General features: G+C 38.0%; 1 protein-coding gene across 1 annotated transcript; it reads left to right on the forward strand.

Annotated features, from left to right (window-relative positions):
- The first annotated feature begins 10884 nt into the window (after window positions 1-10884).
- On the forward strand, window positions 10885-11829 carry LOC113929556 (olfactory receptor 2W3). Its single transcript, XM_027606535.1, has one exon. The coding sequence runs from the start codon at window positions 10885-10887 to the stop codon at window positions 11827-11829; it is 945 nt and encodes a 314-aa protein (XP_027462336.1).
- The last annotated feature ends 3673 nt before the right edge of the window (window positions 11830-15502 follow it).

Consider the following 15502-nt stretch of genomic DNA (forward strand, 5'->3'; position numbering starts at 1 on the left):
GAGCTGCATCATTCTGTCATTGCCCTCTGCACAAATATTGTAGTCCATTGCATTCATAGAGTTATGGGCCAAGCAGAGGACAGGTGCCTTCATTTCCTCCCATATCTGGAATTGCACCTGGCTACAGCACCTATGTGAACCCATAGTCAGGGAGAAGACATTGCATAATCCCATGGGGGTCCTCCAGCTAGAGCTGCACCTTCTGACTTCTGACTTTTAGTGGTACCTGGTGCATACAAGTAAAAATGGTGAGTAGATTTCTGGATTTAGGAGTTCAACTCATAAATCTGTACTTCTCTTTTGGTTTGTTAAAAAAAAACTGTATGAAATGAATCAAAGGAACAGAAAAATAGGAAATGAGGAGCATTGTCCTTGCTGTTGGAAGGTTTATGGATTATGACCAACATACCAAGACAAAAGCTGCACACATACATCACAACCCATGTTATTTAATTATAAAAGAGCAATAAATCTACAAAAGCAAAATCACTCTAAAGGATTACAAGTGAGTGCCTGGGTGTCTCAGTCAGTTAATTGTCTGCCTTCCACTCAGGTCATGATCCCAGAATCCCAGAATTGAGTCACATCAGACTCCCTTCTTCTCCCTCTGCCCTTCACCCTGCTTGTGCTCTCTTTTACTTGTTCTCTTTCTCTCTCAAATAAATAAGTAAAATATCTTAAAAAAAAATAAAAGATAACAAGTAAAAGTGCTAATGGCACAAAATATGAAGAAACAAAACATGTGAGTTCTTTTTTTTTTTTAATGTTGGAATTGGTGTTAATAAGGAATACAGATTTGTCAGGCAGACATGAGGAAATGAGATCTGAGATGTGGGTTTCATTTTGGAAAAAGAAAAAAAAATTGAAAAGGGTGTTCTCAGCTTCCTGGAGGGAGATGGGGCAATGTCAGCCTTTGCCCGGAGATCTAGGCTTGCCCCACCCCATCCTCAAAACATCCATCGCATTCCCTATCATCAGCCATTGTGACCACACTTCTTGTGAGCTTAAAACTCTTTAATCTTTAGATGAAAAATACTTGGGAAATAAACTAAAATCTTTGATCATATGACCATGTGCCCTCCAGTAACTGAAAAAATGTACATTTCTTTGACTTGTGGTTTGAGTGTGGGTATTTCTGCAGTAGAATAGTGCATTTAGATGCAATGGCATTCCCAGTGTTTGACCAACACCTACAGGGAGAAATGTATTATATCTTTTGGTACCTAGTCAGGACACACGCTCTCAAATACACAAGCTAAACAATTCTTTTACAAAGTAATAGTCTTCGTTCGTGCAGGCAAGCTACTCTTCTCTCTCCAATTCCACATAGAATCGTGTCTGAAAAACCAAGTCATCAGTCCTTGTGTTAATTTCCTGACCTTTCCATGAGTCACTACCCACATGTGTTGGGAGAGGTCAGGTCTTTCTAGTTTGATATGCCTTTCAGTTTCTCTAGCTTTGAGCAATGGAGAAGAAATGCTTCCCCAAGGTAGGGCAAACTAGAAATGCCACATTAATCAATTCATTGTTTATTCTTTGAGCTACTATACTGGGTCCATGTATAAAAGATAAAATGATGGATGTTTGCCCAGTCTCTCCCTCACCAAGAGAGTAGTGACAAATTCGCATGACATTCAGTAAAATTTGCTCTGTGCAGAAACAGGTGCACAATTTGGTTGAGTATGAAGATATTCACCGTGGCTCTAGGGGTATTTATAAAGTGTAACCTGTGTGTGGGGACATTATTAATGCTGAACTAGTGTGCTGAGAAGGATCTGTACAGAAAGAAAAAAAATATTATATTCTTTCCAAAGTTTGAATTTAAGAGAAGAAAATATGTGTCCCTTCCCCAGAATCATTCAGAAAATGACTGTATTCCATATTCCCCATGGGAGACCGGTTTTTTCCATGGAGAGAGGCCTGTGCTAGCAGCAGGACTCATGCACACTCCCTCTCAGAGCCCCAGAGGCAGGACAAGCAGTAACTCCTGTCATTCCAAAGACAAGACAAGAGGGAGCTTCTTGGTTAAGAGCTGGCAAGATGAGATATAACAACATTAACTGTGTCTTTGGGTTTTCGCAAATCTTCGTGTGGAGTCATTCTTACCTCCACACAGAAGTTGTGAAAACAATTCAGAAGGAGATTGGAACTTACATTATCCTGAAAGATAAACTCATGCCCTTTCACTGCATTTGGATTATTTTCAGTTCCTCTTTCTTACTTTTATTTCACAGGATTCATAATTATAGGGCCATGAAATTGAGCAGCAGTTTTGATGTAAAACGCTGACATTATTATGGTGATTGAAAATGTGTTTTCAGTGTTATTTGCCTCCCTATCTTCTGACTTTCTTGTTACATTTATGCCCTTTTTGTTCACTAATTAATGGAACAATGATTCCTGTAAAGGAGGAATATCAAAGTTAAAAAGACATATTAACAAATTCAGAAAAAAATTATTCATAGGGGAATTTCCTAAATATTATACTGTATCTGTATCTGTATATATATATATATATATCCTTTTTAATTTCATAATACATGATTATTGATTATATTTAATAAAGAAGGAATCATGTAAAATTAGTGTTTAAAATCCATCACACTCTCTAGAAGTAAGTTTTTTAACAGTTCAATGTATACTTCCAGATATTGTTTCTATTTTAATATAAATATAATATATAGAACAGTATTTTTTAAGATTTATTTACTTATTTTGGAAAAAGAGAGAGAGTGCATGAATGGGGGGGGAGGGATATAGAGACTGGGGAAGCAGACTCCCAGCTTAGCAGGGAACCCTGCTGAAGGGCTTGATCCTAGGACCTTGAGATCATGACCAGAGCTAAAACCAAGGGTCAGAAGCTTAACCGACTGAGCCACCCAGGCAGTCCAGAGAAGCATTTAATTCTTAGAGAGTTTCTCACCAAAAAAATGGTATCAAGCTACATATAATCTCATTATATATTATATTTCACTTTCCACTTGTTTGCAATTGATATGGCTTTTGAAAAAAATTGCAGATGAAGTCATGTACATGTATTTATTTCTAACTTTAAACATATATATTTTTTCTGAATATTATCCATTTCAACCGAAGCTACAATGAAAATTCTTGATTTTTATTTACATACTGTGGGTTAATAAACACAGGATAGTTTCCTAGATACACACTGATGAGTAAAAAAAAAAAAACATGTAATTTTGAATTTTATAGAAGATAGGTGTTTCTATTGTTAAAATGACATGTAAAATGTCAAGATAAATGTATACACTTTATTATGTTATTTTAATCACCATACATTACCTCATTAGTTTTTGAGGCAGTGTTCCATGATTCATTGTTTGCCTATAACAACCAGTGCTCCATTCAGTATGTGCCCTCTTTAATACCCATCACTAGGCTAACACATCCCCCACCCGCCTCCACTCAAGAATCCTCAGTTTGTTTCTCAGAGTCCACAGTATCTCATGGTTGGTCTCCCCCTCCGATTTCCCCCTCTTCATTTTTCCCATCCTACTATCTTCTTCTTCTTCTTTTTTTTTTAACATATAATGTATTATTAGTTTCCGAGGTACAGGTCTGTGATTCAACAGTCTTACACAATTCACAGCACTCACCATAACACATACCCTACCAATGTCAATCACCCAGCCACCCCATCCCTCCCACCCCCACCACTCCAGCAACCCTCAGTTTGTTTCTTGAGATGAAGAATTCCTCATATCAGTGAGGTCATATGATACATGTCTTTCCCTGATTGACTTATTTCACTCAGGATAACACCCTCCAGTTCCATCCACGTCATTGCAAATGGCAAGTCCTCATTCCTTTTGATGGCTGCATAATATTCCATTGTGTATAGATACCACCTCTTTATCCATTCATCTGTCGATGGACATCTTGGCTCTTTCGGCAGTTTGGCTATTGTGGACATTGCTGCTATATACATCAGGGTGCACGTACCCTTTCAGATCCCTACATTTGTATCTTTGGTGTAAATACCCAGTAGTGCGATTGCTGGGTCATATGGTAGCTCTAATTTCAAGTTTTTGAGGAACCTCCATACAGTTTTCCAGAGTGGCTGCACCAGCTTGCATTCCCACCAACAGGGTTGGAGGTAGGAGGGTTCCCCTTTCCCCACATCCCCACCAACATCTGTCATTTCCTGACTTGTTCATTTTAGCCATTCTGATTGGTGTGAGGTGGTATCTCATTGAGGCTTTGATTTGGATTTCCCTGATGTCGAGCGATGGTGAGCACTTTTTCATGTGTCTGTTGGCCATTTGGATGTCTTCTTTGCAAAAATGTCTGTTCATGTCTTCTGCCCATTTCTTGTTTGGATCATTTGTTCTTGGGTGTTGAGTTTGATAAGTTCTTTATAGATTTTTGATACTAGCCCTTTATCTGATATGTCATTTGCAAATATCTTCTCCCATTGTCTTTTGGTTTTGTTGACTGTTTCTTTTGCTGTGCAAAAGTTTTTTATCTTGATGAATTCCCAAGAGTTCATTTGTGCCCTTGCTTCCCTTGCCTTTGGCGATGTTTCTAGGAAGAAGTCCCTGTGGCTGAGGTCGAAGAGGTTGCTGCCTGTGTTCTCCTTTAGGATTTTGATGGACTCCTGTCTCACATTTACGTCTTTCAACCATTTTGAGTCTACTTTTGAGTGTGGTGTAAGGAAATGGTCCAGTTTCATTCTGCATGTGGCTGTCCAATTTTCCCAACACCATTTGTTGAAGAGACTGTCTTTTTTCCATTGGACATTCTTTCCTGCTTTGTCAAAGATTAGTTGACCATAGAGGTGAGGGTCCATTTCTGTGCTCTCTATTCTGTTCCATTGATCTGTGTCACTATCATACTGTCCATTTCTGGATTGTCTATTTTGTTCCATATTTTCTGTGCCAGTACCATACTGTCTTGATGATGACAGCTTTGTAATAGAGCTTGAAGTCTGAAATTGTGATGCAACCAGCTTTGCTTTTCTTTTTCAACATTCCTCTGGCTATTCGGGGTTTTTTCTGTTTCCATACAAATTTTAGGATTATTTGTTCCATATCTTTGAAAAAAGTGGATGGTATTTTGATAGGGATTGCATTGAATGTGTGGATTGCTCTAGGTAGCATTGACATCTTCACAATATTTTTCTTTCAATCCATGAGCATGGAATGTTTTTTCCATTTCTTTGTGTCTTCCTCAGTTTATTTCATGAGTATTTTATAGTTTTCTGAGTACAGATTCTTTCCCTCTTTGGTTAGATTTATTCCTAGGTATCTTATGGTTTTGGGTGCAATTGTAAATGGGATCAACTCCTTAATTTCTCTTTCTTATGTCTTGTTGGTGTATAGGAATGCCACTGATTTCTGTGCATTGATTTTATATCCTGCCATTTTACTGAATTCCTGTATGAGTTCTAGGAGTTTTGGGGAGGAGTTTTTTGGGTTTTCCACATAAAGTATCTTATCATCTGCAAAGAGTGAGAGTTTGACTTCTTCTTTGCCAATTCAGATGCCCTCTATTTCTCTTTCCTTTCTGATTCCCGTGGCTAGGACTTCTAATACTATGGTGAATAGCAGTGGTGATAGTGGCCATCCCTGCTGAGTTCCTGACCTTAGGGGGAAAGCTCTCAGCTTTTTCCCTTAAGAATGATCTTTGCTGTGGGTTTTCCATAGACAGCTTTTATGATATTGAAGTATATACCCTCTATCCCTGTACTCTGAAGAGTTTTGATCAAGAAAGATGCTGTACTTTGTCAAATGCTTTTTCTGCATCTATTGAGAGGATCATATGGTTCTTGTTCTTTATTTTATTAATGTATTGTATCACATTGATAGATTTGCAGATGTTGAACGAACCTTACAGCCCTGGAATAAATCACACTTGGTCGTGATTGCAAATCCTTTAATGTACTTTGGATCTATTGGCTAGTATTTTGGTGAGAATTTTTGCATCCGTGTTCATCAAGGATATTGGTCTGTAATTCTCCTTTTTGATAGGGTCTTTGGTTTTGGGATCAAGATAATGGGAGCCTCATAAAACGAGGTTGGAAGTTTTCCTTCCATTTCTATTTTTGGAACAGTTTCAGAAGGATAGGTATTAATTCTTCTTTAAATGTTTGGTGGGATTCTTCTGGAAGGCATCTGGCCCTGGGCCTTTATTTGTTGAGAGACTTTTGATGACTGTTTCAATTTTCTTAGTCATTTTAGGTCTGTTCAGGTTTTCTATTTCTTCCTGGTTCAGTTTTGATAGTTTATACATCTCTAAGAATGCATCCATTTTTTCCAGATTATTTAATTTGCTGGCCTATAGTTGCTCATAATATGTTCTTATAATTGTTTGTATTTCTTTGGCGTTGGTGTGATCTCTCCTCTTTCATTCATGATTTTATTTATTTGGGTCATTTCTCTTTTCTTTTTGATAAGTCTGGCCAGGGGTTTACCAATCTTATTAATTCTTTCAAAGAACCAGCTCCTAGTTTTGTTTTCTGTTCTTTTTGTTTCTATTTCATTGATTTCTGCTCTGATCTTTATTATTTCTCTTCTCCTGCTGGGCTTAGGCTTTATTTGCTGTTCTTTCTCCAGCTCCTTTAGGTGTAGGGTTAGTTTGTGTATTTGAGTCCCTTCTTGTTTTTGAGAAAGGCTGGTATTGCTATATACTTTCCTCTTAGGACTGCATTTGCTGTACCCCAAAGATTTTGAACAGTTGTGTTTTCATTTTCATTGGTTTCCATGAATTTTTTAAATTATTCCTAAATTTCCTGGTTGACCTATTCATTTTTTAGTAGGATGCTTTAGCCTCCATGTATTCAAGTTCTTTCCGACTTTCCACATGTGATTGAGTTCTAGTTTCAAAGCATTGTCATCTGAAAATATGCAGGCAATAATCCCAAACTTTTGGTACCAGTTGAGACCTCATTTGTGACCTAGGATGTGATCTATTCTGGAGAATGTTCCATGGGCACTAGAGAAGAATGTGTATTCCATTGCTTTGGGATGGAATGTTCTGAATATGTCTGTGAAGTCCATTTGGTCCAGTGTGTCATTTAGTCTTTATTTCCTTGTTGATCTTTTGCTTAGATGATCTGTCCATTTCAGTCAGGGGGGTGTTAAAATCCCCCCACCCAGTATTGTATTCTTGTCAATGTGTTTCTTTGCTTTTGTTATTAATTGCCTTATATAATTGGCTGCTCCCATGTTAGGGGCATATTTACAATTGTTAGATCTTCTTGTTGGATAGACCCTTTAAGTAGGATATAGTGCCCTTCCTCTTCTCTTATTATAGTCTTTTTTTTATAATATAATTTGTCTGATATAAGGATTGCCACCCCAGGTTTCTTTTGGTGTCCGTTAGCATGGTAAATGGTTGTCCACCCCTTCACTTTCAATCTGGAGGTGACTTTGGTACAAAAATGATCTCCTGCAGACAGTATATTGATGGGTCTTGTTTTTTTCTCCAATTTGATAGCCTGTGTCTTTTGATTGGGGCATTTAGCCCATTTACATTCAGGGTAACTATTGACAGATATGAATTTAGTGCCATTGTATTATCTGTAAGGTGACTGTTAATGTATATTGTCTGTGTTCCTTTCTGGTCTGTTGCCTTAGGCTCTCTCTTTGCTTAGAGGACCCCTTTCAATATTTCTTGCAGGGCTGGTTTCATGTTTGTAAATTCGTTTAGTTTTTGTTTGTTCTGGAAGCTTTTTATCTCTTCTTTTATTTTCAATGACAGCTTAGCTGGATATAGTATTCTTGGCTGCATATTTTTATCATTTATTGCTCTGAATATATCATGCCAGTCCTTTCTGGCCTGCCAGGTCTCTGTGGAAAGGTCTGTTGCCAATCTAATGTTTCTACCATTGTAGGTTACAGATCTCTTGTCCCGAGGATTTTCTCTTTGTCTCTGATACTCGTAAGTTTTACTATTAGATGTCGGGGTGCTGACATATTTTTATTGATTTTGAGAGGGGTTCTCTGTGCCTCCTGGATTTTGATGCCTGTTTCTTTCCCTAAATTAGAGAAGTTCTCTGCTATAATTTGCTCCAATATACCTTCTGCCCCTCTCTCTCATTCTTCTTCTTCTGGAATCCCAATTATTCTAATATCATTTAGTCTTATGGTATCAGTTTTCTCTCGAATTCTGCCCTCATGATCCAGTAGTTGTTTATCTCTCTTTTTCTCAGCTTCTTTATTTGCCATCATTTGGTCTTCTATATCACTAATTCTCTCTTCTGCCTCATTTATCCTAGCAGTTAGAGCCCCCATTTTTGATTAATAATTAATACCCTTTTTGATTTCGACTTGGTTAGATTTTAGTTCTTTTATTTCTCCAGAAAGGATTTCTCTGATATCTTCCATGCTTTTTTCAAGCCCAGCTAGTACCCTTAAAGTCATCATTCTGAACTCTAGTTCTGACATCGTACTAATGTCCATATTGATTAGGCTGTCAGTACTGCCTCTTGTTCTCTTTTTTGAGGCGATTTTTTCCATCTTGTCATTTTGTCCAGAGGAGAATAGATGAATGAGAAAACAAAATGGTAACAGGGTAACAACTGCCCCAGAAATATATACACTAAACCAATCAGAAGAGAGCTTCCAGAAAGTGGTCGCTTTTCTGTTCTGAGAATTGTTGCTATTCTTTTCTTCGATCTCCTGTTGAGTTCGTAGGTGTTCAAATGGTTTGATCCCTATCTAGTTGAATTCCTGGGACCAGATGAAATTTAGGTCTCCTACTCCTCCACCATCTTTCTCCTCCTCTGATAAATGTATACTTTTAATTAATGATCTTTATCCTTCCAAAGATATTATTCCTATTTAATTCCTATCAAAATTTAATGGGTTCATTTCCCAATACTTTCCCAGTTCTGTATGTAAGTCACAGATAAAAAGATCACCACATCCTGGTGTCCCGGCTTGACCCCCACCTCCACACTCCCATGTACTTCTTCCTCACCCACCACATATTTAAAAAAAATCTAAAAAGTAAATAACTTTATATTTATATTTTAAATACTTAATCATCAGTGAGAATGATTTTAATATTTTTAAATCACAGTTCTGTAAATAATTTGTTTTCCTGCAAACTAGTTCTTCAAGTCATTACCTATTTCTCATTACATGTTTTCGCTCCAATTTCTTGAAAAAAAAATAGTAAACAAGGTATATTGTCAATTGTCACGTTGATTTGCTCTATTACTGTCATTATTCTTTAGGTTTTGTTAGTAGTAGTTCTTACAGATTTTTTTTAATATGCAATCAAGTTTATTTGTATTTTGCCTCATAGCTTTTGAGAATTGCAACTTGTTTTGTGAGATCTAACTAAATCCAAGATAATCAGGAAAATAAAAAAGAGAACAACTGCCATTCTTTCTTATATAGTAGTTGTGTTTGATTTGAATTTGTTTCTGTGACAGGAGTGAGTTAGGGATCCTCAGTATCCCCACTCAAATTCCTTGTCAATGATCCTGTTTTAATTATTATATTTCCATAGTATGTCTGGATGTACATTAAAAGTAGTTTCCTTTCACTAGATTTTTTTTTTTTTTTTAGAATTTCCTTGCCTAGTCTCATGGACTTCTTTGTCATTCCATGTTCATATGACTTATAACCTTTATGTAACATCCATAAAGACTTTCACATATACCAAATTTTTTTCATATTAAAAAAGATTTCAAAACTTACTTGTAAAATAAATAAGGTAGTTTGATTATTACCATTTTTGATCAGAAAGCTATGAGGAAGGTGAAGGAACTTTCCAATATTTCAAAATTGTCTCTTGTTGGTTAAAGGATTGTAACAAGGGAGATTGGAGCTGTAGCCCAAGATATTTTACATCTCTTCCTCTGCATTGATCTGCGAACATTTGTGGTTTATGTCATAAAACATGCTCTCCTTTGATTGTGATTCATTCTTGGAACTTAAGTTTGATAGATGTTTCTGCACATATATGTGAATTATCACCTTAAAGTTTTATTATCTGTTGGATAATGTTGTGATACATTTTTTCCCTCAAACACTATATAATGTTTTGAAAGGAAAAAAAAAAAAAAACCTCTTATTTCTTTTTTTTAAAGATTTTATTTATTTGAGAGAGAGAAAGTGAGTGTGAGAGCATGGAGGGAGGGGCAGAGGGCAAGGGAGAATTGGGCACCCCGCTGAGCAGGGAGCCTACGCAGGGCTTGATCCCAGGACCCCTGGATCATGACCCGAGCTGAAGGCAGACACTTAGCTGACTGAGCCCCCAGGCACCCCAAATACTCATTTCTTGAATATCATCCCCAATTGAGAGAAGGAGAGAAAGAAGTGTGGAGGGGTAATTTTATGTGTATATTGCTTTAGTAATATTTTATTATCTCATCATTATTTATCTATTCAGGTACTTCAAAATCATCTCAAGAACAACAAAAAAATTAAATGAGGTTTGTCTTTTGGATAAAGAGTTGATAAAGTATTCTACATATAATGGATATTCTCTAAATACTATTAAGTGGTTATTCTGGGGCTCCATTTGGGGCCTCTGAGGTTTGAACAAGAGCTTGGCAAGTTGGCTCCTGAGAGGAATCCATGGTCGGACCATAGCAGCATTTTCTTTCCAGTCATTGGAATTAGAATCTGTTCTAGCAGTAAAGGAAGAAGATTCTAAGTTCCATTTCCTGGATTCAAAATCAGCTCTGCTCCTTTCTAGAATATGATAATTTGCTTAACAAACATCTGTCTCAGTTTTCTCTTCTGTAAGTCACAGTTAAAAAGAACGCCAACTCCATATCACTGTTGTTGGGGGTTAAATGACTAAATAAGTGTAAAAAGCATAAAAGAATGCTTGTGTCATTGTAAGTGTTCTGTTATAATGGATGCTACTATTATTCGTATCCATTCCTCTTCAGGTACAGTAGAGATGGATGGGACCAATGAGAGCACCCAGGGAAATTTCATCCTTTTGAGGTTTTCTGACAGCCCCCATCTGGAGAGGATCCTCTTTGTGGTCATCTTGATTGCATATCTCCTGACCCTTGTGGGCAACACCACCATGATCCTGGTGTCCCGCCTGGACCCCCACCTCCACACTCCCATGTACTTCTTCCTCACCCACCTATCCCTCCTGGACCTCAGTTTCACCAGCAGCTCCATCCCTCAGCTGCTCTATAACCTGAATGGGCGTGACAAGACCATCAGCTACACAGGCTGTGCCATCCAGCTCTTCCTATTTCTGGGTCTGGGAGGTGCAGAATGCTTGCTTCTGGCTGTCATGGCGTATGACCGGTTTGTTGCAGTCTGCAAACCCCTCCACTATGCGGTGATCATGAATCCACGCCTCTGCATGGGCTTGGTGTCAGTGGCCTGGGGCTGTGGGGTAGCCAAGTCCTTGGCCATGTCCCCAGTAACCCTGCACTTACCCCACTGTGGGCACCGCAGAGTGGACCACTTCCTGTGTGAAATGCCTGTCCTGATCCGGATGGCCTGTGTCAATACAGCTGCCATCGAGGGCACTGTCTTTGTCCTGGCAGTTGGCATTGTGTTGTCACCTCTGGTGTTCATCCTGGTGTCCTACAGTTACATTGTGAGGGCCGTGTTACACATTCAGTCATCCTCAGGGAGGCACAAAGCCTTCAACACCTGTGGCTCCCATCTCACAGTGGTCTCCCTTTTCTATGGAAACATCATCTACATGTACATGCAACCTGGAAACAGCTCCTCCCAGGACCAGGGAAAGTTCCTCACCCTCTTCTACAACATTGTCACGCCACTCCTGAACCCCCTGATCTACACCCTCAGAAACAAGGAGGTGAAGGGGGCCCTGAGGAGGCTGCTGCTGGGTAACAGAGAGGTAGGGAAGGATTAAGAGTGAGTGGGAGATAAGCATCTCCCTCTGTTTGTCAACTTCTTCAGAGGTTAGTGATGGCATCTGGAACTGTTGGATCAGACCTGCTCTTAACCTGTCTTTCCACATTTATATAACTTTTCCTAAACTTCTACAACTGTTTCAGTTACAAATTATGTTTTAATGAGTGAATTGCACAACACATAGCATTCAAAAACTCCCAAATGATCTGTAATACAGGTCTGAAGAATGAAGTATGATGAATAGTTATAAAGATTTTCACAACTTATACCAGAGTGCCAAATAGGATACTACTTTTCTTAATCAGAATTTTGCCTTTTTGTTGTTTGTTTTTAATTTATTAACAACTTTCTGGGTCTTTTGGTCAGAATGATCATGAACTGATAACTTCTCTTAGCTGACATCCATCAAACATGGGCTATTTTAACACATTGGGTATTTTTTTTTCAAATACTCATCCAAAGCCTTTCATCAAGTCATGCTTTTTTTTTTTTTTTCCTACCCCTTTGTCCCCAACCTTTAGCATTTCCCCCAAGTATGGCTTAAATTGTAGGCAAAACAAGAAATTAACCTATACAAATGACATATGGGTCATTTTAGTCTTAATGCATCATTATTTTTTAGGTATGCTTTTATTTCATTAGTGAGAAAAACTTGATGTTTATTAATCTCCTGATGTGAGTCAGTTGCTCTTAAATCATTTAATCCTCTAGGCATTTGTCAGAAATCAGCATGATTTTCTTTGTCTTTATTTTACCTATGTGGTACTTGAGGCTTCACATTAAATCACTTTCTCATGAAGAAATGAACCAGAGATTCACTCCAAGTTTTGTCTGACTCCCAATTCCTGCTGTTTCTACTGCTCCATTAATTTTTAAAGAGCAAAAATCCTTAAGCATTTAAGTAGTGTCAAAGCCCTTTAGGTCTAAAGAGCAGGACATACTGTCATTCCTTGCATAATACAGCACAGAGTGTAGAAGATTAAAAGGTTTTCCTGGACCCTTTTCATGTCCTGACCGGGTCTGAAAATTAAAGATATATTAATTAGAGAAAAGCATACAACTTTGTTTAATATAAGTTTACATGACATGGGAGACTTCATAAGGAGATAAAAACCCTGAAGAATGATTGTTACACTAGATTTGATGCAGAGTGGACAGTGATGGAGAAAGATGATAGGACAAGTGGGGATATAAGCAAAATGTAATAAACTGGGGTAAACCTAGCAAGGCCTGTGTCATCAGATTCCTCTCAGGGTCCCGGAATAAAGGTGTTCCTGTCCCCTAGGAATAGGGAGCAATCCCACATGAGGATTTTATGACTTGCTTCGGGGAGATCAGAAAGTCCTTCCTGTACATACCATTCACAATTCCTTCATCTCAAAATATTCAGTACACCAAATGATGCACTCTGAGGTAATGTGTACAAATCCCATCAAGGGCTTCTTCCACTTAATGTGCAAATGAATGATCTGTGATCTTGTTAACATGCAGATTCTGATCCAGTAGGTCTTAGGAGGGGCTTGAGATTCTGCATTTCTGCAAACCTCGCAGGGGGTGCTCTTGTTCACAGCTGGTCCTCAGACCACATTTTAACAACATAACATATAGATTACCCTCAGCTCTCTTTGCAAGTATTTGAAGGGTAGACACATTCTAGAATATGCTGAGATGGGATACATGGACCAAGAGGAGATAAGGTGGGGAAGGAATGAGGAAAAGAACCTGGTTAAGGGATGTCATCATTTCTATTCTCAGTGACTAAGCTTAATAGTCTCTCCTCTTTCACAATGGTCCTCTATCTTCATCCTCCCTTTCTAACCTCCTTATTCCTTCACCTTGCCTTACCTCAAATGGCACCAGCCCCAATGAGATCATTTAATTGCAGACAATCCAGGGCCTCCTGAAAGAAGGCATAACATGTTTCAAGGTGACCCTGATCTGAATGTTCAAAACTGCTGTTTTAAAGATGTAGAGATGTGAATGGGTTGATGAGAGTTACCTGTATGACAGGGTTTCCTCCAAAGAGTTATAAAACTCCACAACACCTCCTTAATGTACAGCCTATTGGGCAGTGCTCCCAGGGCTTCTACAAACCCATCTTCATTTTGAAAAGAAGTTGCTTTGATGCCCTGAGTAGACCTGAGGTACAGCCACATGGGCTCTGAAGTTGCCAGTGTTTCTATTTCTGGAAAAGTGTCACAGAGAGAACAAAGAAGATTTGCATAACTCTAACAAATAAAAGTAGTTCTATGGACTGTGGTGAGTAGTTTGGTTGTTTCCTCTGTTAAGAGCAAAATCCAACTGAATAAATTTTAAAGATCTTATTGCTTTATTCAGTGATTCATAAATTGGGCAGCATTCACTCTAACAGTTGGAAAGGAGCCCTGGAGAGCTCTACAAAATGAAAAGCTTTTATAGCAGAAGGGAGCAGGAACAGGGAAGTCATACTAGGCAAAGGTGAACTCATTATTGCAAGGTTGCTTTCCTTATAAAAACCAAACTTCTCACAATGGTCAACCTCATATTTCAAATTCTGTATCCATTAATTCGACTCATCTACTGGAGTCCACCAATTTACTCTTTCATTTTATTTGCCCTGTCCATCATGTTCCTACCTCAAGAAATTTTTATTTGCTACTTCTTTTGCCCAGAATATTTCCCCCCCAGAAGATTCTTTATGAAGTATCGATTTGAATTATTTACTCATCTCAGTTAAATCTTTGACCAAATATTTATAGTTGCCACTTCATGGATTATTTTATATAAAATTACAAAATTCTCTGACTTTCCTTTTTTTTTAGGATTTTATTTATTTATTTGACAGAGAGAGACACAGCGAGAGCAGGAACACAAGTAGGGGGAGTGGTAGAGGGAGAGGCAGGCCTCCCGCGGAGCGGGGAGCCCGATGCGGGGCTCGATCCCAGGACTCTGGGATCATGACCTGAGCCGAAGGCAGACGCTTAACCGACTGAGCCACCCAGGCGCCCCATAAATTCTCTGACTTTCCTTATCCCAATCTCCAGCTATTTTCCCATTAATTCCTCTTATTTTAAATATTACAGTTTTTTTCATATTTATTTTAATAATTTTATATCTCCCCACATTGAAATGCAAACTGAATGAGATCAAAGTTTTCTGTCAGTTCTTATCATTGTTTACTCCTAGATCACCAATGCCTATACCAGTGTCACAAATAGTTAAAACATTAAATCAGTTGTTGAATGAATGCATAAATGAGTGAATTATGTACTTTGCTCTAAATTACAGTATATATTTACATAGATCCTTTTGATGGTACATGCTTGTATAGATTATATCTCCTTTTCATTGTGTTTCAGATATTAAGGAGGATATTACAAAATATTTGTTGTTGCATGTTGACATGCAAATACTGAGTTGACATGCATGAAATCTATTGCTTTAGAAGCTAAATAATGTTGACAATAACACAATTTTTCCAGCTTACAGATTGGAAATGCATCCAGTTTCAAAAACTATCTTTAAGCCATTCTGAAACCAACAGGATTCATGGTATTTATCAATTTATTTATTTCATAAATATTTCTGAGAGTTTATACATTCCAAAACAGTATTCCAGGCAAAGTGATCTATGTGGTTTAATCTCAATCAATAAGGATTTCCCAAAGTGATATCTCCTGTACAAATATCCA

This window comes from Zalophus californianus, chromosome 5 (genome assembly GCF_009762305.2).
Source record: "Zalophus californianus isolate mZalCal1 chromosome 5, mZalCal1.pri.v2, whole genome shotgun sequence".
Taxonomy (NCBI): Eukaryota; Metazoa; Chordata; class Mammalia; order Carnivora; family Otariidae; genus Zalophus; species Zalophus californianus.